Source organism: Alexandromys fortis, unplaced genomic scaffold, assembly GCF_014885135.2.
Source record: "Alexandromys fortis isolate MF-2015 unplaced genomic scaffold, M_Fortis_MF-2015_v1.1 scaffold_2_26212498_36691700, whole genome shotgun sequence".
NCBI lineage: Eukaryota > Metazoa > Chordata > Mammalia > Rodentia > Cricetidae > Alexandromys > Alexandromys fortis.
This window is the reverse complement of record NW_026067931.1, coordinates 3,981,017-4,006,808: the sequence shown is the minus strand read 5'-3', so window position 1 is coordinate 4,006,808 and position 25,792 is coordinate 3,981,017. Positions and strand designations below refer to the sequence as shown.

The following is a 25,792-nucleotide window of genomic DNA, read 5'->3' as shown; positions in this document are numbered from 1 at the left end:
ACTCAGAGATCCATCTGCCTCCGCCTTACTGAGTTAAAGGTGTGTGCCACCATGCCCAACTGAATAACTGTTTTTGAGTGCCTACCTTTTGGGGGGATACAGTGGAGAATAAATCAGACAAAAATTTCACATAGTGGGGCTGGAGAGATGGCTCAGCGGTTAAGAGCATTGCCTGCTCTTCCAAAAGTCCTGAGTTCAATTCCCAGCAGCCACATAGTGGCTCACAACCATCTGTAATGAGGTCTGGTGTCCTCTTCTGGCCTTCAGGAATACACACAGAAAGAATATTATATACATAATAAATAAGTATTTTTTAAAAATTTCACATAGTTTACAAGATAAGGAAGAAACAGGGAGAGGCACAGGACTGGGGGAGAAGGGCATACATTTACTATAGAGAAGTTTCCTTTTAATTTTTGAATCCTTTCTCAAAAAGTACAGAATTCCCTAATGAGTGTTCCGTTCCACTCCTAAGTTCCCATGTAAAGCAGCGGAAACAAACATGTTAGCCCTTCATGTGCCTATTCAGGGTAGCTTCATTCACAAAAACCAGAAGGCAGAAAAGACAAAATGCATTCTGTCTTTCTTCAACAGCACGGTGCGAAAGAAGCAGGGAAGCAGTGCGTGCAAGCAGATGGGCGAATCTGGGAACACTGTGCTAAGTGAAAGGAGCTAGACACAAAAGAAGAGTTCTTTAATGAGAAATATCCTGAGTAAGGAGCCAATAGGCACAGAGAGTTAGCTGAGAAAAGTGGTCACAGTCACACCCCTGCAAGAAGGAAGAGGAAGCTGTGGCCATTTGGTAGTGTCTCCATTTTACCCCAAATACCTAAACTGGCAGGCAGGATTTGCTGACTTGTTCCGCCCTCTGGTTAAACACAGCCAAGTTCTCAGGAGTTGAGAAGCGAGAAAGGGGAGGGGTGAGGAAGTGATGAAAACCTGTCCCTATTGCAACATGCCAGACTGCTAACAGGGTGGTGGTCAACCCTCCCTGGCAGCCACGGGGAAATGACCATATATACATACAAAACGCAGGCTCACAAAAGAACTTGGTGCACTATCATTGGTGTTTCTGGGAATGCTGGGGACAGGGACTCACACGAGACAACTGGGAGGGCATTTTGTAAAGTAGTGTGCAGATATGGTTTCGCACAGTTAATGACAATTTGTGGTCATGGAGCACCACAGTCAGCTCCCGATAGGCTTTGGAACAGTGTCCCAGAGGTTTGGTGGGAGCTGCTGGGAATGTAGGTTTCCATCGTGGCCGTCATCCTGGCCCACAGAAGCAGTGATGTAGCTTCCTTGGTCGGGCTTCTGCATGCTTGCCTTTTGGTTGCATGAACGGTAATTAATGGTTCTCAGTCGAGACAGGATTTTCCAAAGCAACACTGACACTGACCTAATCTTGTTTGTGAGAGGCTTTAACTTGTTTTGAAAGGGGGAAATCACCAAACCCACACTAATTCGACTCCCCATTTCAATGAGTTTTGTCATCAAGACTTGACTTGCAAGGGACAGAGCCTAGTGAAGGGTGAAGCCAACACAAGCAATATTGAGGGACTAGAGACTTTATTTACTTATTTATTTTGGTTTTTCGAGACAGGGTTTCTCTGTAGCTTTGGTGCCTGTCCCGGAACTAGCTTTGTAGACCAGGCTGGCCTCGATCTCCCAGAGATCCTCTTGCCTCTGCCTCCCAAGTGCTGGGATTAAAGGCGTGTGCCACCCCTGCCCGGCCGACTAGAGACTTTATAATTGGTGAGGTTTTACTGTTGTTATTTTATTTTTGATCTTACACCGCTCAGGCTGGCCCTGAACTCATTATGTAGATGAGGGTGACCCTGAACTTTCGGTCCTCCAGGCTCCTTCCCCCTGAATGCAATTAGAGCCATTGCACCAGAATGCCTGGTTTATGCATGATGAGGATGGAAACCCAACGACTCAAATCTAGCCATGCACGCTACCAACTGAGTTCCATCCCCTCACAGACCACAGACAACACCATCTGATCTAAGCCATCCCTTTTTCTTAGTTTTTAAGGAGGAAATTGAGCTGGGTTTATGAAAAGATCAGATCTTGAGGTGAGGTAGCCAACTAGGACCAGTGCAAGCCAGCTTCCACCTGTTAACCCTTTGCAGTCAATTATTTATCTGAGGACCAGGTGTTACCAAGCACCCTGGACCAATTTCATGACTGTTGACATAAGGTGGAGCAGCGCGCTGGGCAGCAACCCTCTCTGAGTACCAATTGTGAACCCCGAGGCTGTGGCATCTTGACCCTCTGGCTCACTTCTTTCCCTTCTCACTATTTCTGGACACATACTCACAAATCAGTAACAAGACAAATAATGGTTATTCAGAGTGGAAAAAAACTACTTCATGTTCCGGCTTGGTGGGAGCCTAGCCAGTTTGGACGTTCACCTTCCTAGACATGGACGGAGGGGGGAGGACCTTGGACTTTCCACAGGGCAGGGAACCCTGACTGCTCCTTGGACCGGAGACGGAGGGGGAGAGGAGTGGGGGAGGGGGAGAGGAGTGGGGAAGGGGGAGAAGGGTGGGAGGAGGGGGAGGGAAATGGGAGGCTGGGAGGAGGCGGAAACTTTTTTTTTCCTTTTCTCAATAAAAAAAAGATATGAGAATTAGCAATAAGAGAATTAAAGCCATTAACCGTGTCATTTTGGAGAATTTGTATGTTAATTAACTTTTATTTCAATAATTCCCGTTCTTCTAAAAAAACATAAAAAAGAAAAAAAGAGCATCTATGTGCCTCCAGAGCCTGCCTGCCTGCCTGCCTGCCTGCCTGCCTGCCTGCCTGCCTGCCTGCCTGCCTGCCTATCTATCTATCTATCTATCTATCTATCTATCTATCTATCTATCCATCCATCCATCCATCCATCCATCCATCCATCCATTTTCTATGTGCATCTTGAAAACATACCTAACATAATGATAAGTTTGACTATTATAGATGACTATTAATCTGTATTTCTTAATTATATTACATTTTAAATGAGGTGCATAAAATGGTACCCCAAATAAGAGTATACATACAGTATAATAAAATTAACTTTAGCCGGGCGATGGTGGCGCACGCCTTTAATCCTAGCACTAGGGAGGCAGAGGCAGGTGGATCTCTGTGAGTTCGAGGCCAGCCTGGTCTACAAGGGCTAGTTCCAGGACAGGCACCAAAAACTATGAGAAACCCTGTCTCGAAAATAAAAACCAATAAAATTAACTTTAAATTTTAAATAAACCAAAATACATATCAATGTAAAATATTAATAGTTGTTTTTTGGATTGAAGTAGATTCTATAGTCTACCCTTTCCCCCTATCATTCCTTTATCATATCCCCCTTTTTTTCCTAGAGAAAGAAATCCTTGAATTTAACTTTTTTGTTTAAATTATTTTTGACTATGACCAATAATAACTTATAACCAACAACCCTCCCCAAAACAATGACAAACATACATAATCCAACCTTTGGAAATGTGAGTGTTGTTTTCCCTAGACTGCTTCCTGTTGTCTAGGGGCACTGGCATCTTTATGGGAACCTTGAGAAAATCAGGATAATGGTTAAGTCTTGTCTGGTTCATCTCAGCCAGCAGCTTTGAAGCTGTTTTGGATGCAGAATTCTGAGGAAATTGTAATAGAGATGCTGGATCACCTGGGCCATCCATTTTTATTGGTGTCTGGTCTCCTTGTTCTGAAAATACATAAACTCTTAAAGGCAACATATATAACAAGTATGGAATATATGGTGTGCACAAGTCAGCTAAAGATGATTTTTTTTGTTTTATATTTGAGCAGATAAAATTTACACTATGTGTTTTTTTTAATTTTTTTTAAAGGTTTATTTCTTTATGTTGGTAGTCAGGATTTTAGGATGCCTTCCCCAAGCAAATCTGATCCGTATCAATCTGGAATGAATCCATAGCCTCTCATTTTCTGTGGAAATAAAAGCATGATCTCTTCCCAAAAATAATACATCTTTTGATTTCCATTTTGAAGTTAAGACATTTACAAAACATATAGAATGGTTTAATCCAGCATTTTAAAAAATCCAATGTGTCTTAGCAGCTGTTGTTTCTTCATTAACAATCCAAAAATTTAAAGACAACACAATAACATAGAGAATCTAGACTCTGAATTTCCCATTTTGCATGGTTTATTTTTTTTTTTACTTTATTCCTTTTAAGGACTTTATTATTCTCAATCATTTTTAAATCTCTCTAACCTTTCTCTTTCCCAAGCCTATGTATATTTTTAAATAATCTGTAACCTGTTTAGAGTTTGTTTTTGTTTTTGGTCTGGATCTTTACGGAGCATTTGTGGTGTTTTTTTTTTTTTTTTCTTTTGATCATGTGAGACGAATCTTGAGCTGCTATGTTAGTTACAGGCATTGCTCAGCTTAGTGAATGGCACCAGTGCATGGCAGTTGGCACCTAGCTCCTCCCCTCTTCATTCCCCGATAGCCTAGTTTTATGGTGAAGGCACCAGCAGGAGCCACATTTACCACCCAGGCTCTGGGAAAGTTGTTGGGTTCATGCTGCCACCAAGTAGTACACCACCACTGCTCATAAACCCATCTTAGTTGTTTGGTAGCAGGGCCTTTTAAGAGAGAGGCACCTGTGTTTGCCACTAACACTGAACTAGGAAGCTGCCTCTTAAAGGAGCTGTACCTCTGTTTGCTGCTAGCATTGAGCCTATCTGAAGAAAAGTGCTCAAAGCTTTGTTAGGTCTTATTTGGAACACCATATGTAGGCAGAGTTTCTGTGTCTTGGCAACCACTTTCAAATAACCACAAAGAGGCTTAATTTTAATTATAAATGCTTTGCCAATAGCTCAGCCTAATTACTAGCTAACTCTTACAACTTAAAATAACCCATTTACATTAATCTACATTTTGCCATTTGGCATTAACCTCTTTCATCTGCACCTCCTGTTTCTTTTTTTGTATCTGGCTGGTGACTCCTTCTCCATCCTTCTTTTTCCCAGTGTCCTTAGTATGGTTCTCCCATCTAACCTTATCCTGTCTAGCTATTGGCTAGTAAGCTTCTTTATTAAACCAATCACAATGATATAGTGTAAAGGAATATTCCACAATATACTATTCGCTAGGTCAGTAGAGCTAAGTCAGACAATGCTGGCAAAGAATACAGGATACCTCAGTGAAGCTGCTCATGTATTGATAACACAGCCCAGAGAGAAGATCGGGTCCCTGGATACTGCAACCTTGACTCTGAGGCACTGTTTCCAGCTCTGCCAAGTGCTTTCCTGGACAAGGACACAGAACGAAAGTTTCCTTTGTTCTTTCTTCAGGGCTTCTGAGAAAGTCTTGGGTCTGTCTGCTCCTCATGTATGTGTATTTATTTCCATGTAAATATATATGCAGTTTCATACACGCACATATAAGACATATAAGTTTATAGCATTCCTAAACTGGAAGCAGCTCCAAATGTTTACCAGCAAGGGATCAAGAAAGTTTATATATAAACAAATGGGATCTTGCCCCTAAGTTTATAACAGGAACAAACTATTAATACATGCAACAATATGCAACAGCTCAAATAGCAAACCCATGCTGAGTAAAGCAGTGCACTGTTGACATCTTGCAACATTAAGCTCTAAACATGAAAGCAGAAAAGCAATGGATTCCAAGTAAGCCCCAGGAAACTCTGGGCCTGAGAAAATTGCATTGTATTTCATATTTGATATGTACACTTATTAAATTGTATTCTTAATTCTGTATGTAAATAATTCCCCAACTTTAAAATATTATATAAAATCCACTCTCAATGCCATAATATTTCTCAGCTTAAAGAACTAACATGTACTTGCATGTAGATAAAATTTTGATGCTGTTATCTTATTTAGGAAAATGTTATTCATATGACTATGACTCTTTTTAAAATTTATTTATTTATTTATTTATTTATTTATTTAATTATTATGTATATAGTGTTCTGCCTACATGTGGGCTGCACACCAGAAGAGGGCACCAGATCTCACTACAGATAGTTGTGAGCCACCATGTGGTTACTGCGAATTGAACTCAGGTGCTCTGGAAGAACAGACAGTGCTCTTAACCAATGAGCCACCTCTCCAGCCCTGACTATCACTTTCTTTACCCTTTCCTGGTTCCCGTTAAATGATTTTTCTTGTAATTTCATTGTCAGTTAAAACCTAAAAAAATGACTTACTTTTATGTATGGGTGTTCTACGTGTGTGTGTGTGTGTGTGTGTGTGTGTGTGTGTGTGTGCGTGTGCGTGTGTATGTGCATGGCATGGTATATGTGCAGTGCCAGCAGAGGCCAGAAGAGAGTGTTGGATCTTCTCCTGGAACTGAAGTTAGAAATGGTTGTGAGCCTCCATATGGGCTCTGGGAACTGAACCTGACTGAGCCTTTTGCAAGAACAGGAGTTACTCTTAGCCACTAACTACTATGCAAGTCCCTGATTAAGAGTAACCATTTTTTAAAGTCTTCATTTTTTTGATACTTTCATGAGTACTGTATTTCCAAGGCCCCTGGCTTCACAGTTCCTCCCATGTCCACCCCACCTTTCAAATTCATGACCTCTTGATACACATACATATTAACATATATGTAATTATACATACAATCTACTGAGTTCGCTTAGTGTTGCTTGTTTGGACATTGGTTTAGGACTGACTACTTGGTATTAGATAACCAATTAGGAGGCTCATCCGTGGAGAAAAAGTATTTTCCCTCTCATCAGCCATTGATTACCTATAGATTTATTACAGGATGGAACCTGGCAGAATTTCCCCCTCTACATTAGCATGCAGTTGATGCTACCAAATTCATGTAATTTTGCTTAGGCGACTACATTGTTGAGATTTCATGGGTGCAGCTCCCCTATCTCTCAGAGTGTGTTTTGTTCTTCTGGCCTTTATACTCTTCCAGTCCTTCTTACACTATTCTCCCTGAGACTTAGGTATAGGGGTTGCTTTGTCAATTAATTGGTGTTAGGTACCACATGGTCACCTACTCTATGCATTTTGACTAGCATGGATCTCTGAAAAAGTCTCCAGCTGCTGCAAAAAGAAGCTTCTTTGATGAGGAATGAAGGCCACACTTATCTGTGGGGTAAGTACTTAGAGTGCAGTTAGAAATTACATTTGTTTAGTAAAGTGACAGATAGTAGGTTCTCCTCTAGGGTCTTGGCCTCTCCAGCCAAGAGTATTTGGCTGTTTATATTGCCAGGCATGGATTCTCACCTATTAAGAAGGCTTTAAGTTCAATTAGACAGACATTGGTTACTCCATGATGTAAGTGCCACTATTGCACCCTGGGGGGGATCTTGCTGTGCTGGTCATTATGTCATGTAGGCTTTATAACTGGGTGTGGCCATGGATTGCATTTCTCCCATATCACTTCCTTTCCTCTGAGGTTTCCAGGTCATTTCCAATTCAATCCTTCCAAATCCAGTGTCTTCAGCAATACGTTCTTACTTTTTAAGTTCTGGGAAGTAACAAAGGGTAATAGAAATAGCCTATATTGTTTTGGGAGTTTCTTGAGTTCCCTTGACCAACTTGAAGGAAAGTTTATCGTACCTGGAACAGGGCTTTTTAAAAAATATTTATTACTAGTCTTTCATCTCTTGGAGGAAGCACTATCATTCCATGTGACAAAACCTTCACTTGAACTACATATTTGCACTCCAAGTAAGCTCTTGTGTTTCCTTATAGCTTTTCCAAACATCCTTAGTGTTACCTCTTCCTCTGCTTCTAACTGCTCCATTTTTCCAATTTCTTCCTTCACAGCACCTGTGTTCTCTTATCCCCCTTCCTCCTCATGGTCCCTTTTTACTTTCCTGGCTTCTGAGATTACTTTTTGTTATACACTCACACCTCAAGATTTGGAGCTAGGATCCACAAATAAGAACATGTGGCATTTGTGTATCTGGGTTGCCTCACTCAGTTCCATTCATTTGTCTGCAAAACTCATTATTTCGTTTTATTACAGTATTACACTGTGTGTATATAGATTTTCATTATGCATTCATCAATTGAATACCATTTAGGTTGTTTCATCTTCTACCTATGAATAGAGAGGCAACGAACCCGGTTGAACAGGCATCTTTGTAGGATACTGCAACCTTTGGATATATGCCAAGGAGTGGTATATATGCACCTAATCTTTATTGACTGGCTTGAGACAAGGACTCACTATATAGCTAAAGATGATCCCAAACATATGGTAACTGTCCTGTGTTAGTTTCCTGAGTACTGAGATGGTAGGCATGTGCAAACACTTAGCACTGAATGCTATCAGTCTCCTTCTGTAGCTCTGACAAAGCAATTTGGGGAAGGGCGTAAGTGGACGGCCCGCTTGTTTGTGCCAGCCACCAGGTTAGCTTAGCCCCAAAATAACCACACAGAAATTGTATTAATTAAATCACTGCTTGGCCCATTAGCTCTAACTTCTTATTAGCTAACTCTTACATATTAACCTATTTCTATTAATTTGTATATCGCCACGTGGCAGTGGCTTACCAGCAAAGATTCTAACCGGCCTCTGTCTCAGGCAGAGGAACCATGGCATCTGACTCTGCTTTTCTTCCTCCCACCATTCAGTTTTGTCTTCCCCGCCTACCTAAGTTCTGCCCTATCTAAAGGCCAAGGCAGTTTCTTTATTCATTAATCAATGAAAGCAAAACATAAACAGAAGGACCCTACACCAGAAGGGAGTCTTTATTTTGCTTCACAGTTCCAGGTGACAATCCATCATGGCAGGGAATTCACAGTAGCAAGAGGTGGAGGCAATGAGTCACACTAAACCCACATCATAAAATAGAAAGTCCACTTTTCTGTCCTCCATCTTGTCACTCCATTACCATTAGTCCTGAAGCATCTACCCACAGGAGTCTCTCTTCCCAGTGCACTACCATCTCCCAGGGACTCTGCCTCTTGGTACGAAACTAGGGAGACCCTAGTTTTTTCCTACTACTGCTTGTTTTAGCCCTACCTTAAAGCTCTTCTCAATTCTTCTGACACATATCTACCCACAGAAACTCTCTACCACAGACAATATTTGGCTACAAGAGTGGGCATCAACAACCCAAAAAGGAACACATATCCAATAAGGATGGAACCAGGCAACTACACCAACAAATATTTAAAATGCAAGATGCCTAGATCCCAACAAAAAATTACAAACATGAACAACCAAGGCAATATGCATCCTCCAAAAGCCAGCAACCCTAATACAGCCTGAAAAACGCAATTGACCTTAAGTACAAATTCTAATTTGCATTTTCCTGATGGCGAAGGATGCTCAATAATTCTGTTTGTCAGGTATTTGTTTCATCTTTTAAAAACTGTTCAGTTCTATACCTTGTATTTAAATTGGGTCATTGGTTACTTTCCTTAACTCTTTATATATTCTAGATACTAACCCTCTGCCAGATGTGTATATAATTGGTACAACTTCCCCAACTCACTCACATGACGGTGTCCTTTGCTGCACAGAAACTTACTAGCTTCATGAGGTCCCACTTTTGGTCGTAGTGCCTGTGCTATTTGTGTCTTGCTCAGAACCTCCTTTCCTATGCCAGTAAGTTCAATTTCCTATTTTCCTTGATCAGATTCAGGGTATCTGGTCTTATGTTAAGGTCCTTAATCCATTTGGGATTGAGTTTTATGCAGTATGATAGATATGGATCTATTTGCATTCTTCTACATGCAGCTCACCAGTTTGACCAGGAGCATTAAAAGTGCTGCCTCTTCAATAGTATTTATTATTTTTTTGCCAAAAATCATGTGCCTGTAGAATTGTCTGGGTGTTCAAGTCTATGCACTGATCAACTGGTCTGCTCTATGGCAATACTATACTGTTTTATTTACTACAACTCTAATACAACTGGAAACCAGTTCATTTATTATTCACGCTTTAGCTATGCTGAAGGATTTTTGTTTGTTTCCATATGAAGTTGAAGATATATTTTTTAATTCCTGTGAAGAGCTACGTTAGAATTCTTATAGTAACTGAAGATAAGGTGCATACATATACATCTAAAAATTAAATAACTTTAAAAATTACCTTTGCTTTTCAGAAGGTAAATGTTTAGCATTTACACAGCAATTTCTGGTGCCTTTAAGGTAACAATAGGGTTGCTCTCTGGTGTATGTGAGGTTCTCACTGGTCACTGAATTTGGACAAAGAATTCAGTTCTTGCTTAGAAATCTAGAATCACTGGGAAACATCTATTCATTCCTCACAAAAGCTTCATGGAAAGTGGCCTTATGGATTTTGGAAGATTCAGATGATGTCATGAAACTCCAGTAACTGGTATGAGTGGCAGGTCCCTTGAACAGAAACTCAATTCTGGCAGGGCTACACAGCGGGATGAGAAACAGCAGAGGCTAGGCATGAAGGCATGTCACGGCCAGTGAAGAAATCATTTTATATAGTGTACCACTGTCATGAATTGTGATTCATGGCACCATGGGAGATATAAGTCAAATACTCTAGGGCTCTTTCCACAGGCACTGAACCATTCTGTATATTGTTCAGTGATGTAGGAAGTCTTACATAGGTGAAGAAAAAAATCTTTCTTGTCTGCATCTATGTATGTGCATCATGTACATGCCTGATGCCCTTGGAGATCAGAAGAGGGTGTCAGATCCCCATGGAACTAGAGTTATGGAGCCACCATGTTGATGCTGGGATTTAACCTAGGTCCTCAGTAAAAGCACTAAGCCATCTCTCTTAGGTTTTTTAGCAAGCAGAAGGCACCTATAATTCAACAAGAAAGAGAAGAAAACATTTTTAAAAGTTATACTAACCAAAACTATATACTAAAAATGTAACACGGATCAACATGCTACTTCCCATGACTGTATACAGTTACAAATACATACTTTAACATACAGGGAAATTTTGTGAGCAAAGGATCAAAATTCTGTAAAAACATAAAAATAAGATGACTGGGGCTGGAGAGATAGCTCAGAGGTTAAGAGCACTGACTGCTCTTCAGAGGACCCAGGTTCAATTCCTGGCACCTACATGGCAGCTCACAACTGTCTGTAACTCCAGTTCCAGGAGACACAATACCCATGGCAAAACACAAGTGAAAAAAAATTAAATAAAAAAGTAAAAATAAGATGATCTACAGTGTTTCTAGCTATGGCACTGCGCAGTGAAACAGGACAGACCAAACACATTTACATTTCCTCAAATCCAGGTTCCCCTCAAAGGCCAACACCTAGTTTCAAGAATTACCAGAGAGGGGGCTGGAGAGATGGCTCATTGGTAAGAGCATTGCCTGCTCTTCCAAAGGTCCTGAGTTCAATTCCCAGCAACCATATGGTGGCTCACAACCATCTGTAATGGGGTCTGGTGCCCTCTTCTGGCCTGCAGGCATACACACAGACAGAACACTGTAAACATAATAAATAAATAAAATATTAAAAAAAAAAAGAATTACCAGAGATGGCTTAATCAGAAAGTCCTCCAAAGGAATTAAGAAACCATTCAGACTGAAGGTGAAAGCCTAAAAATAAAATCCACAGAGCAGGATTTCATTTAAGTGAGACTGCAGATAGTGCAAATTCTTCTTTACAGTTAGACCACTGGTGGTCTAGAGGTGGAGTCTTGAAGGAGGCCACTGATGGTGAAGGGCACTGGGGAGCTTATAAGTGTGGTAGACATATTCAGGATGATGATGGCTGGAGTGGTTTCCGAAGTGTGTGCATCTGTCAAAACTTAGTAAACTGTACATTACAAATGATGCAGTTTATTGTCTATAGATTATGTATGCCGTAATTAAATACAGGACTTCCTACTAGGCAGGACCAAAACCAGCAGCACAGAATGACACCGCACAGGCCATGGCGGCTCACTGTCTGTGAGCTGGGCAGGTCTTCTTTCCGTCAGCCCAGTTAACTTTTATTTGTACTCCCATTTTGGGCACTTTGTCTCTCAGGTGAATGAAGAAATTCTAAGTTAGTGAATGTCAACACTGATGCACCCCCAAATTACAGGGGAACTTTATAGTATAGCAGTCATTCAGAACAGATATTTGAGTTGAGGAGGTGTGGAAATGTTTCCTCTGCTGACCAGTGAGTGGCCAGTCACCACATACGTGACTCCACCTAAACAGACGGAGATGGCAGAAAAGTAGATCCAGGGACAAATGCTCACCTTGAGGAGCCCCACCCCTCGGCATCTTACAGAGGATGCTTCTGTTGTGGGGCTGACATGAACATGGAGCTTAGCATTAATAACAGTAATTTACATTGTCGATAAATACTGAAGAAACAAGGAAAATAATGGATATTAAAAATATGTGCACTTATCTATAAGCTGGCATGTTACTTGATAAAAGAGTAAAATGCTTACTGTAGTAGAAAAAAACATTAAGGGAGTTTGTAATGAGAACAGTCACTTATATGCTGTACTTCAAAAGTGAAGGTCCATGAAAAAGTAAAGAGGACTTTTTCTTACTTAGTATTTTGTGTGTGCCACAGTGTATGTGCACCATTTGTGTGCAAGAACTCTCAGGACACAAGGAGTCAGATCCACTGGAACTGGAGTTACAGAGGGATGTAAGCCTCTACGTGGGTGCTGGGAACTGAGAGCAATAAATGCTTTTAACTGCTTAGCCCCCTCTCCAGTCCAGTGACTTGGCCTGTCCATGATTATGGAACTGCAACGCTGAGGATCCTAAGAAACTGGTGTTTCAAGTATTAGTCTGCGTTAGGGAAACACCCCTGGAGCAAACCCCACAGCACAGCCTTTGAGAGAAGCCAGCTGCCATTTCTACATACTAGCCTGAATTAACAGTCTGAATTTTATTGGAAACAAAAATAAACTCCAAAGGCCGTCTTCAGTTACATAATACACACAAGAGTTTCTGCACCACGTCATTTCACAAGAAATCTCTGGTATGTAAAGAGAGGATGTGGAAGACTGCACGTGCACACACACACACACACACACACACACACACACACACACACACACACGGAAACAAGTCCAACTGTGATCTCTGGCTGCAGCGGGAGATGGAACTAGGAGCATGGCAGAAATTTGAAAGAAAAGGAGTATCGCTACTTTAAAAAATACTTCAACAAAAAACAGTCGGTCATTTATAAGTAACTTTAAGCAGATCTTTTCAGTATGTAGGGTGACATTCCTAAACTAATTTTTACTCAACCCAGAATAGTTCTACTGCTGAAGAGGATTTCCCTCTACATTACATAAACTTTGCTTCCTTTCCTGGAGACAAGAACAGAGTGTCAGCAGAATCTGTGCAGGAACGGTCTGATTCTTGGGCATCATTTGCCACTGGTACCACGGGTAATTTAGCACTTTCTTCCACTTACCTGCTAGAATACTTCTATAAAGCGGCTGCGTATGATTATGCAGATGATAATATTTCCTTTTTGTTTTACGATGATGTCACAAAATGAATTTCTGGCTACAAATGAGATTACAACCACGGAACATGTAATCTAATGCAAAGTCAAACCTCAGCAAGCACATTTCGAGATACTTTTGGCATGTGTTCATCAGAGACTTTGCCCCTGCAGTGTAGTGACAGATGTACAAACAGGCAGGAATGTCAGGGAGATGTCGCGGTTTTTGTCTCAGTCTACAGCTGCTGTGTCTTCTGTCAGTTTTATTTCACTATTTATGCTGATCTTAACATTAACTTCACCTGAGAGAATTTGGGAATGATGACCTTTATTTAAATGAAAGAAGACACGCAGCTCACAGGAGCCTTCTAGTAACAGGTATCAAAGAAGGCACATATTACTATAAACTGTTCCTTACCTTCATTTGATTACAGAAGGGATTCACTATAAAACTTAGAGAGGAAAAAATAATGGAAAGGAAAAGTTACCTGCTTCAGCGTTTTAAGGAACAATTTTGATAACTTCTTGTGCTCATCGGAAACAGAGCAGCCATATGATGGACATCTGAGGACCCAGCAATCGTGCTTTTCTTCCAAACTGTTCTCCTCACAAACATGAACACTTAGAAGCAAGACTGATGGCAGTCTTATTTAAAAGACATTTCTGACAACTATCAAAATGTGGTAACATGGACTGAAAAAATAGCGCTTAGGGAACTGTTTTTTCAATGGCATTTTATTATTTACCTTTAAGTTATTTTGAAGGCTGGTAGTAAACTTATTGTTAACAATATAAATATTTTCTTTTTAAGGGCTGAAATTTTCTTAAAAGTGTGGGAAGGCAGCAGTTATTCCAGATCGGACTTCAGAGAAATCAGTCCTCCAAATATCTACAGAATGGGTTTCTTTTCACTTCATCTTCCTTCCTCAGGTCTCCTGATTGGTCTGCTTATTCGCTCTTATAAACAGACATGCCTTTGTAGCTGGGCCAATCACTTACGTTTCCATTATTTTTCAATTTTCTCCAGATATATCATAACACAATTCAATAATTGTTGTAAGAAGGATCATTTACGACAGACCATGTTCTTTCAATTTCATCTGATACTAATATTACAAGTTAGAAAGGCTTGTTTCTACACAGAACTGAAAATCCTTAGGGCATAAAAAGAGCACACAGTATCTCATAAACGAAGTTCAGTCTAATGAAAGTCACTAAACCTGCCTTCGTTAAACACAGCTGCCACCACTTACCTTTAATATCAACAGATGGAACTACATTTAGTACTGATCCAGGATGTGTTGGCATAAAACCCTGTCTCTGAACTCAGCTTAAAGGTCCTGTACTTGTGTAATGTAGCCCAGTTATTTATAATACCCTGTCTTTACGTTGGTGCACACCATCTTTTGGAAAAAAGTAGCAGACTTTTGAGATGAGCTCTAAGAAGGAAATCCTTGAGGTTCCATCCTTTACTATAGAGAAGGACGATGCTGGCACACAGTAGCGAGTGCAACACCCCACCTGTCAGCTAGCTCACACCAGGAGCATGCACACACAGCCAAGTCCACTGCACGTGCTCTGAGCTGAGAACGCTGGCCTTTCCAAGTCGCAACAAGACAGTGGATTGTAGATCCACCATAAGAAGATAAACGACATAACAAATGCAGCAAATATAGGTATTTGGCATTCAGAACATGCCAAAAAGCTAACACTCATGAATTGTCATAATGGTTTGTCTTTTCTTTAAAAAAAAAAAAAAAAGGTCTTTGCATATTTTAAAATTGAACGGTCCCAGAAGTCATGAAGTGCCTTGTCGTTTCTGCTGTTGGCTTCTGATGACCTCTAGTTGTTTTTTGCATTGCTGGTAATAAGTAGAAAGGCTTTTGTTTTCATCTAAGAGCTTTTTATGTTCCTGTACCAGACGAGATGTGTTTTGCTGGTCCTTTTCATCCTGGTCCAACTCTGCAACTAATTCTTGCCTAAAAACAAATTACACAACAGCATTACACATGATGAGAAGACCCACACTTTTAGCTGATGAAGGAAAGTTAGCTAGTGAGAACCTTTGCTACCTATCATTCTGCAGGATAAGTGTACTACTCCAATATGATCCCAGGCCAGAATGGAAATTACCACCGCACCAACCACACTGGAACCACAGTCCTTCCATTATGTACTGAAGGCAGTCAGAAACCACTGCAATGTTTCAGAAAATATCATTCATATGGAGGATACTGTTTGGTAGGAAGTGGATTTATATGGTGGATATTGTTTGGTAGGAAGGAGCAAAAAAGGCTCTATCCAGTTCCAGGAAGAAAGAACTGTGTCATAGTCCCTGCTCCACTTTTCTAGGCCAATATACTTCAATGCATCTCTATTCGGGAGTCACAGTCCTATTTAACTACAGCTTCAGTGGCAGTGAGAGACACTATGCCACTTAAAAGTTCTTTTCTAGTCTATGACAGCAAGAAGAGTGTCTGCAAACATTTTCAGGAGATCCTCGTTCTTACAGGCAGCTGAGCTTCGAGTCCCTCTTTTCCGAGGACATGAAGCAAGAGACTGAATAATGAGCTCTTATTAATCAAAGTAGCTTCCTGGTATGACATTTATCATTTAAAGTAAGTATTCAGGCTGGTGAGATGACCACGGGGTAAAAAAGCATGTCACCAAACCTGACACTGAGTTCAGTCTCAAGAACTCACATGGTGGAAGGAGCGAACAAGTCCCACCAGCTGTCCATGTCATGACATGTGCACACCCACTCCCCAATAATAAACTAACTAACTAAAGATTTAAGGCAAGCGTTTTGATCAAGGGTCATAGTTTTCACACTCACCTATACCCAACATTTATTTTCATTTACTTAATTTATTTTTATTTTATGTACATCGGTGTTTTATTTTGAACATTGGTGTCAGGTCCCCTGGAAATGGAATTACAGATAGTTGTGATTCTTCATGTGGATGCTGGGAACTGAACCCAGGTTCTCTAGAAGAGCAGTCAGTGCTCTTAACCACTGAGCCATCAGCTCCCCAACATTTGTATTTTGTTAACAGAGAATTCTTCTTTCACACATGACAAGGCAAGTTATACAGAAATAAATGCAGGCCTCATCCAAAACACAAAATGCCAGAAGCTCCACAGCTACGTCTACAGCTTCCAGACCATATTATTCTATTTCCTATTTATGCTATCTTTAGTATTACCATCCTAGTTTCATTTAATTACTATACTATATTCCTTTTTGTAAAACTTATTCTTTTACTATTACATTTACATTATCATGTGGGTACATGCACACACATGTGCACGCACATGCACGCTATGATGTGTGTGTGTAGGTTAGAAAACAAACTGGGGGAGATGGTTCTCTGCTTTCATCAAGTGGGTTCTGGAGATGGAATTCAAGTTGTCAGGCTTGGCTGTAAGTGCCTCTGCCCACTGAGCCACCTCACTGGCCCTATGCTCCCTTTTTGAAGATTGTATCTCACAAATTACTCTAGAAAATAAGAATTCTTACTTCAAATCAAATTACTGTAAGAATTCTATTTCCATATACACATTTATTTGTCACATTTTTTTTCCTACAACATTTTAGTCATTCTTCACAAGTCTAAAATTTCACAAGGTTCATGCTTGAGAAAAATGACTACCAATCTCCTAACCAAACCAAACCAAACCACCTGTGTGGAAATAAGACAGGAGTCTTTAAAAACAGAAGGGAGGCAGTTTCTATTGCTCTAGAAAACACAGGTGGCTATAAAATTACCTCTAAAATACTCACAAATAGAAAACAGAGTCTACTGTCACAAGTAACCCTGCATTATTATAAATACACCCATGGCATGAATAATAAAAATCCAGAGACAGGTATTAGGGTTCAACCTGAACATCAGAGAAGCTCTGTGAAATCTCCAGACTGAAAAGAGAGCAAATTCCCGTCTCATCCCACCTTATATTCCTCTCTAATACTGGGGTTAAAGGTGTGCACCACCCCCACCCCCACCCGGCCTCTATGGTTAACTAGTGTGGCTGCTGGGATTAAAGCTGTGTGCCACCACTGCCTGGCCTGTATGACTGATCAGTGTGGCTAGTTTTGCACTCAGATCTTCAGGCAATTAAAACACAAATAAAATACCACTATATACACCTAACAAGACTGCAGACAAATGCCTCAGAGACCAAATCTGACCAAATGCTAGGAAAATGCATTACTTTACCTTTGGGCAAGAACCAATAAGCCTTTGCAGTGATAACTCTAAACAGCCTTCTGCTTTGACTCTGATAACATAAACTTGGGTAAGCAACCAGTTTATCTTCCTTAGTGCTAAATGATGCTATCAAAACGGTGAGTTTTCTGCATGAAACTAGCTAAAGAGTGCTTATAGTTTAACATAAATCTAGATGGAAATATCTTTATAAAGAGTTGTATTTATTCATTAACTTTATTTTTTTGAAAAAGGTTTCACTGTGTACCACAGGATGGCCTTGAACTCACAAAGGTGAGTTCACACAGATTTGCTTGCATCCACTTCCTGAGTGCTGAAATTAAAGGCCCAGGTCACCACAGCAGCCTAAAGGTTTATTTTTATTGTGCACATGTATGTGTCTGGTATGTGCACGATGAGAGCAGTGCCCTCCGAGCCCGGGAGAAGCAGTTCCAGCTGGCTGAGCTGGTCACTGGGGTTGGAAGTGAGCTCGTGCCCTCTGCAAGAGCAATGTGCATGCTTTTGCAGCCGTCTCTCTAGTTCTGGAAATAGGTTTAATGACTAATTTCAGGATTCTTAAGACAAAAAATTCTTAAAAGTCTTTAATGCTGGTACCTCAATATATTTTAAATTCAAAATACTAATATGTTTTTAACTTTTATTTGTTAAAAAAAAAAGGACTTACTTTCTCTGTAGTAACAATGCGATTTCAGTTTGAACTTTCATATATTCCTGTGCCATTTTACAGTGCTGTTCAAACACTGCCATGGATTCTTTGGAATTTGGGCATGGTGCTAGAGGCTGGAAAGAAAGCAGACATGTTAAAACATAAAGCTAAGTGTCTACCAAAGATGGTGGCTAAGACAGAGACAGAGTGACATATTTTACAGCACTAAAGCAATGGAAGCAGAAGTAAGGGCGCTGAGGAGCCCACCAGGTTCCAAGAGACAGTGCTAAACCCTCGGCCACAGAGGTGAGCTGGGTTAGACTCGGTAAACAAAATGAAACGACACATATGGACGTGAGAAAGGACCGACAGGGTGAAGAGACAGGAGTGAACCAGGGTCACCAGAATGCACTTCATGCATTCATGAACTGCCCAACAACAAATTTATTAAGTGTTAAGCTGTGTCCTGGTAAACTTGGTACTCCCTTGTCAGCCAACTTAGAAGGCCTGTGACGAGACCAGGTGAAGCTCTGGATGGCATTTCCTGCTACAGAACTGGAACATACCAAGGCCCTTCTTTTAAAGGGACAGGGCTGTGCTGCTCAGGCAGACCTGCAATTTTTAGTTCTATCTGCCCTCCACGTAGCTGGAACTAAAGGCACGTGCTGGGCTCCTGAGGTGCTTATAATTCTCACACTCACAATGAAGCACTGACACACTTTACTTACACTTTTGGTCATGGGACCTCAGGGCGCATCACAAAATGTTTGAAATAGAAATGAGCTCATGAGTGTTATGTCTTAATTCACTACAAAAACAAGGAGCGAAAACGCTATAGTTGGCAGCTTGACAAGAGAGACATGGAGCTATTTTAAGACGATTGTCAAGATGAGAACATAAAATATGTCAATCCTAAACCTAAGGAACGTTAAAAAAAAAAAAAAACTAAAAGAAAATAAGAAAGATTTTTGAGACAGGCTCTCTTGGGGTTCAGGCTGACCCCAAACTTATTTTGCGGCTGGAGCAGACCTTGAACCCGACCCTCTTGCTCCTGCATCTCACGTGCTGGCATTAGAGGAATGAGCACCATGCCTGGCAAAGCCATTTATTCTACTTTGATTTTGAAGTTGGCTTCAAAGCATAAAGAAATGGACAGGAACACATTGTGAATACCATGTACTCTCCGAGGAGGAAAAGCCAAGTGTGCTCCTTTACCTGTAGCTGGTGATCCAGTGTAAGATACGCCATCGGGATGGAGTTATCTGAGCCATTGGTATCTGGAAGCCAAGCATGCATTTTATTTATTAATTCATAAATGTAATTACTCATTTGTTATAACAATAAACAAGTAAGAAAAGGGTATGAGATGTTATCCCCTCCAAATATTATTAAATAAAAGTTACTGCTATTGGTAGCAAACAGGGTCTGGTTCTGAACACTAAAGGAAAAAGGGGAGGCATGTGGTCACAGCTATTAAAATACAAGCATATTCTACAATTTAAGTTAGATCTAAACTGAATAGGATACTATATAGTAAAGATGACAGGGCCTTGTTTAATTAAGAACAAAAAGACACAAAACATAGCCTTTATACTTTAAAGTTTAAAGCCAGTCCTAACTGATGCTATGTAATTCAAGCCCACATTGTTTTTCTTGGGTTCTGTTCACCAGGAGGCTGGATCAACTGTCCGCTCCAGTGGACACAAGGAAGGAAAGTGGGTTCTCCAGATGTCCTTTCCAGTTGACACAGATGCTGCTGTGAATACCCCAGCCTGCCCCTAATGAGACACTAGCAGTGAGAGTATATGACATGTACAGACATGTAAAAAAGGCTTTAGAACTCTGGTTCAACACCATGTTCCAAACAGTTCTATTGGTGACTTTAAACCATCAGTCAATCTTATCAAAGTACTCAAATATAGGTCTTGTTTGTTTCAAAGGAGGTAAAACTGCCCTCCCACTTCAAAGACTGGCATGGACTAAAGACAGGTCACGCATGATGGCAATGGAGACACTGCATGGGATCCAAGGCAAAGCTGAGGAAATGAGATGGCCCACTCAGCCACTGCTTTCCACAAAATCTGAATGGGTGAAACGATAGCCTCCTGACTAGGAAGAAGAATGAAGCATCTTGAAAAGTCTCCTGAGTTAAACACTCTGCTCGCACCACACTGCACCAGCAGGCAGTCTCTGACAGGCACTTCAAAATCAAGCAGAGTCCACAAGTATTTCAGAAGCACTGAGCTGGTTCAAACAATTCAAGCCTTTCCATGAAAAAAAAAATTAAGGTCCTTTATTGGATTTCATCTTTGTTCTCTAAAACCAAAAAATGGCATTTCACTTTCTCATTTGTACCTACGTTGAAGTTTGAATCCCAGCTTCTAGTTTCTGCTACTAACGACGGTCACAAGGCAGCATGGTTATCACTCAATGAAAGATTGTTTACACTTAGTAATCAAACATGACCTCTTCTTATGAAATATTCCTGTGTTTTTAACACAGCAGATGCTAGCGTTGTCCTTCTCTACAGGCCCACTCCCTCAGTGGGGGTTTGACTGTGAACGACCCCCACAGGTTCATATATCTAAGAAGTTGCTGCCCAGCTGGAACTGTCTGGGAAGAGTTAGGAGATGTGGCTTTGTTGGAGGAAGTGTGTCACTGAGGGTGAACTATGAGGTTCCAAAAGACCTGTGTTAGACGTGCACCAGATCCAGTGTTTCTCTCGGCCTTCTATTTGTGGGTCATGATGTGAGTTCTCAGCTGCTGCTCCAGCACCATGGCTGCATACCTGCTGTCATGCTGTCTGCCATGATTGCTGGTCATGGGCTCTAAACCTTGGAAACTAAACACCCCATAGGATGCCTTGGTCAAGGCTTCTTATATCACAGCAGTAGGAAAGTAACTAAGACATACTTCTTGCGGATGCTTTCTTTGTCTTTCTGGTATGTGACTGAAGAGCGTGAAAAGGTATGGACATCACCAGGGTTGGAGTTGTAACCTGAGGCCCTGATGGTATCTGGGGGCCATGCTGCCACCAGAACTATTTGGAACCGAGTGGTCAGTGCTTCCACCCAGAGCTAGGATAGGATATCAACTGGGCCTAAGCTGCTGTCGAGCGCCATGTCTGAGGACCATGGCTCCGTGGCCAACAGCAGCTGGAGTCTGTTGAAGTCTGTGGCCTGTGTCACCTCAAGGGCACATAGGAACCATGCAACCCTTTGCTGGCCCAGGGAAAACTGGCCTGGACTCTGGCTGGACACCGCAGCAAGAGAGCTGGCCCTGACTCTCATGGGAGCCATGGCCCCACTCCTCACCACAGGTGAGAGTGAACCAATCCTGAGGGCCTGGGCATAGGGGAGCTGACTCCACCCACTTGCCTGAGGTGGGTGACCCCAGCGGCCTAGGTTCACAGCTGGCTGGGGCCTTGGGTTGATCCACCCTAACATATACCCAATCTAGGTCTATGATTCAGAGTGGCACCAGGATATTCCAGAGGAATTCCAGTGAGGATCCAGTCATGATGGTGTGCCAGAAACCAGAGGCCTTGAACCAGATCTGACTCATGCAATAAACATCTGCTACTAAGGCTGACTGGACAGAGGGTAATATGACACACCGAGGCTCCCAATGCCGCCAGGACAAATGCAGAGGTTCTGGAGGAGCAAAGAGGTTTTTGTTTGTTTGTTTTTCCTTTTGTTTGGTTGCTTGCTTTGCTTTGATTTTTTTAAAATTTTCTTTTGTGGGGGGTGCTGCAGGGTTGAAGGGAGGATATGGGGGTGTTGGGAGGTGAGCAGATTTGGGACACACAATGTGAAACCCCCAAATAATCAATAAAGAAATTAAATTAAAAACACAAAACATGGCTGGAGAGATGGTTCAGCGGTGAAAAGCACTGGCTGCTCTTCCAGAGGATCTAGATTCAATTCTCAGTACCCACACGGCAGCTCGCAACTGCCTGAAACTCCATTTCCAGTGATTCTGACACTTTCACACCACTACACATAAAATACAGTTAAATAAATTATAAAAGAACCCCCCCCCCCAAAAAAAAACCCCTAGAGGCTGACATTTAGGAAAAAACACCAACAAGATGTGTTGACAAAACGGATCTCAAAAAATTACAAGGCTTCTTTACAGAAAAAGAAAAGAAAAAGGTAATCTGGGTGAAGTGGCCCTTCATCCCAGCCCTTGTGAGGCAGAGGAGGTGGATCTCTGTGAGTCTGAAGCCAACCAGTTTTGAGGACGACAAACTGTGAGATCTTGCCCCTCCCACAAAACAACTAACAACCAACCAGTTAAGTGAATATAGTCTATAGAGTGTAAGAAAAATCTTTCTTTGATGGTTGCATGTATGATAGATTAATATTTAGAATAAACAAAAGAAAAAAAACATTCAAGAAACCAAGCAACTAACCAATCAAATCAGTACATAAGCTAATTAGTAGAGAGTTCTCAAAAGATGTAACACAAATGGCTAATAAACACATGAGAAAATGGCCTGGTCAAAGCCCAGGGCTGATTAGGTCATAGGTCCAAGAGGGGACCCTAACATTATCTTGCTAAATTAACATGCTGTCAACCAGCCTTCCAAATATTTATGTTTACACCTACAGATTAATGTTGCTTTCAATCTCGGCCAGAGACGCATTACTGGGTCAAATATTAGAGTCAGTGACTGTGAGTGCTCAGTCCTCAGTGGGACAGCTGTATCAACTGGCCCCAAGGCTCAGGGAACATCTCAGAAGAGGAGTAAAGAATCTAAAAACCAGAGGACTTGAAGGAGTCCTGCAAAATTCTGTCTGGTGGGCAGGACATGGGTATTACACTCATGAACCCAAAGCAGCTGTGGCTACCTACACAGGATAAAGCCAGCCAATGAACCAGCAGGTTGGGAAGAAGGCTCATGATGCCCCACCCTTAATTAAGCAACTGTTGGCTGCTGGGGGAAGGGGAGTCACAAGCATTTTTCCTGGAGGGGTGTGGCTGTTGGTAGGTTGCCCATGCTTGGTGGATGACCCAAACCTATAGGTATTTGGGAAGCATTAATTGGATTCTTTGGGTCATCAAAAGGAAGACATGAAGGTGAAGGGGAACACGTTGGGAAGTAGGATGATACTGGGGGTGGGTATGTTCAAGATACATTGTGTACAGGAATGGAACTGTCAAAGAATAAAAGATATTCCCATGGGGGGGTACTGAAAAAGGTTCAATCTCGCTAGCCAATGGAGGAAAAAAGCAAATTAGAACTTAAGTGCAATCTCATCTGGCAGAACGGTATCCTTATATACCCTGCTGGACGAAATGTAAACTTGTCCAGCCATCATAAAATCAACACAGAGGTTCCTCAAAGCAATAAAAGCAGATCTACCATGTGATGCAGATATACATACAGTCCTGGGTATTTACCCAAAGGACTTCAGTTCAACACATTCTGGCAATACTTAGACTCCATGTAGGAGAAAGAAAATGTGGTATGTATTCACAATATGTCCTTTGTAGGAAAGGAGCAACTGGAAACAAATTAAACTAGTCTTAGAAAAGTGTTTCCTGTTTTCTCCTTTGTGTCTGTATATGATATGGAAGCCGACGTGAAACTGTCCAGGGGAATAAAGACAACTAGCAGGAAGAATGGGTGAAAAAGACAGGGTATGGGCTACAGAAGTATGTTCAGTATACTTATGTGAAAATGTCCTCATACAACACAGATCATGTACAAGGAATATACACAATGGAAATTAAACACAAAAACTGAGATGGAGTTTGGGAGGAGCTGAGTAAGGGGGTGGATAATACATTGTATTCCTATATAAAATACCAAGTAATATATACTAAAAAGTAGAAACGAAGATGAAGATGATGATGGTTATTTTTACCATTCTTGGGATTTTAATTACTGAAAAGATCCAGTAGGAAAGGTCATGATATAAAAATAATAGAATTAAGTACAAGAATACATGTTTCCAAACTGGAAAAATCAATTTTCAACACATATGTTTAGCATTTGGGAGAAAATACACACAGGGTAAGGCAGTCAGCCTCTGCACAATATTGCGAAGGGCAGTTTAAATGTTGCCACCAAACAGTTTTTATAAGCATGAAAATCGAAATAATTACATCATGCTTGTCTTAGTAAAGAACAGTGAGAAGCTAAGCTGGTCACCTGTGGAATCATCGGGGGTCCATGGATGACTGCGAGCTGGCTTCTCTGAGGTTGGTCCTGAGGTAGTGATCATTCTGACACTAGGGCTGGATGACCTACTGCTCACCTGCAGGAAGGAATGCAGACGGCGAAAGTGTCATTTTTTTTTTTTTAAGAATTGACAAGACACATTTTCATTTCTAGTAAAATGCAAAGTATTTCCATTTTTACAAGTAGAGGCCCTGAGATTCTTGAAAATAGAATTTTAAGTATATAATTAATACATTTCAAATTCTCAAATCAATGTATGTTGAATACGTACAAGACATCTCTTCAAAACTTATAAGCTTAGATGAGATAAATAGAGAAATAAGGCCCGCAGAGCAACAGGGAACTGGGGAGTGCTCAGGCTGCCACTGTGAGGACTGCAACCTAGAGCCCTGGATTGTCTGCTGTGTTGAGAGCAACTAGTGATGAGGCCTAGTAAGGAACTAGGAGTCCTTGTAGGACGAGAGGGCATAGAGAAAGCCCTGCTTGACGCTGAGGCCCAGGTAATGCTTTGCTCTCTGGGAAAGAGAAAACTAGCAAAAAATAAAAAAATCTCCTGACAAAAGCAGGAGGCAAGCCTAGCACAGTAGTAGACACCTGTGATCAGCACTTGAAGGCAGAGGCAGGAGGATCATGAAAATCCCTTTTTCAGTGACTCTACGTGAAGGGAGGAGGAGTGCCCACTGTCCATCTCGAAACCATGTCCAGAATCAATGGAGGACGGGCTCAAGCAGGTATGAGAAGGAGACAAACCCATACACCAAGTTCAACATTGTCATATACAGTCAAATTCCAGAGAACAGACAAACGGAAAATAGAAGCGGCCTCCAGAGGCAGAAGGCTGCTATTTCCTCACTAGCAGCTTCCCTAACTCCACAGACCTGAAATTAGAAATGCTTTGAAACCTGTAACTGAGTGCTCACAAGATGCCACAAGTAGAAACACTGCACCTATCCGACAGCTCACATGACAGGCTACCGTCCAAACACAGCTACACTGAAACCATTATATAAAAGACCTGCAGGCTATCTATGCATATTGTACAGGGAAGACAAAGGGATGATGAATTCAGACCCAGGCCTCATTACCAAGAGGCCCCATCAGATACATCCAAGTACTTCAAAATCTGAAAAGAAAACTCCCAATTGGAAACACAACTGGTTTCATGCATTTCAGAAGAAATATTCAAAACACATTCACAAAATATGAGCTCCAAGCCGGGCGATGGTGGTGCACACCTTTAATCCCAGCACTAGGGAGGCAGAAGCAGGCGGATCTCTGTGAGTTCGAGACCAGCCTGGTCTACAGAGCTAGTTCCAGGACAGGCTCCAAAGCCACAGAGAAACCCTG

At 41.4% G+C, this 25,792-nt stretch overlaps 1 protein-coding gene across 2 annotated transcripts in view; it reads right to left on the bottom strand.

Moving 5' to 3' along the window:
* Positions 1–14,097: 14,097 nt before the first annotated feature.
* Map3k7 (mitogen-activated protein kinase kinase kinase 7) overlaps positions 14,098–25,792 on the bottom strand; it is a 57,653-nt gene continuing 45,958 nt past the window's right edge. For both annotated transcript variants that reach the window (XM_050145463.1, XM_050145464.1), the window contains 4 exons: positions 24,416–24,521; positions 19,471–19,532; positions 18,274–18,389; positions 14,098–15,359 (listed from right to left, as the gene is read on the bottom strand). In XM_050145463.1, coding sequence (XP_050001420.1) covers positions 15,179–15,359; positions 18,274–18,389; positions 19,471–19,532; positions 24,416–24,521 — 465 coding nt within the window. In that variant the 3' untranslated portion in view covers positions 14,098–15,178. The remainder of the gene's footprint in view (positions 15,360–18,273; positions 18,390–19,470; positions 19,533–24,415; positions 24,522–25,792) is intronic.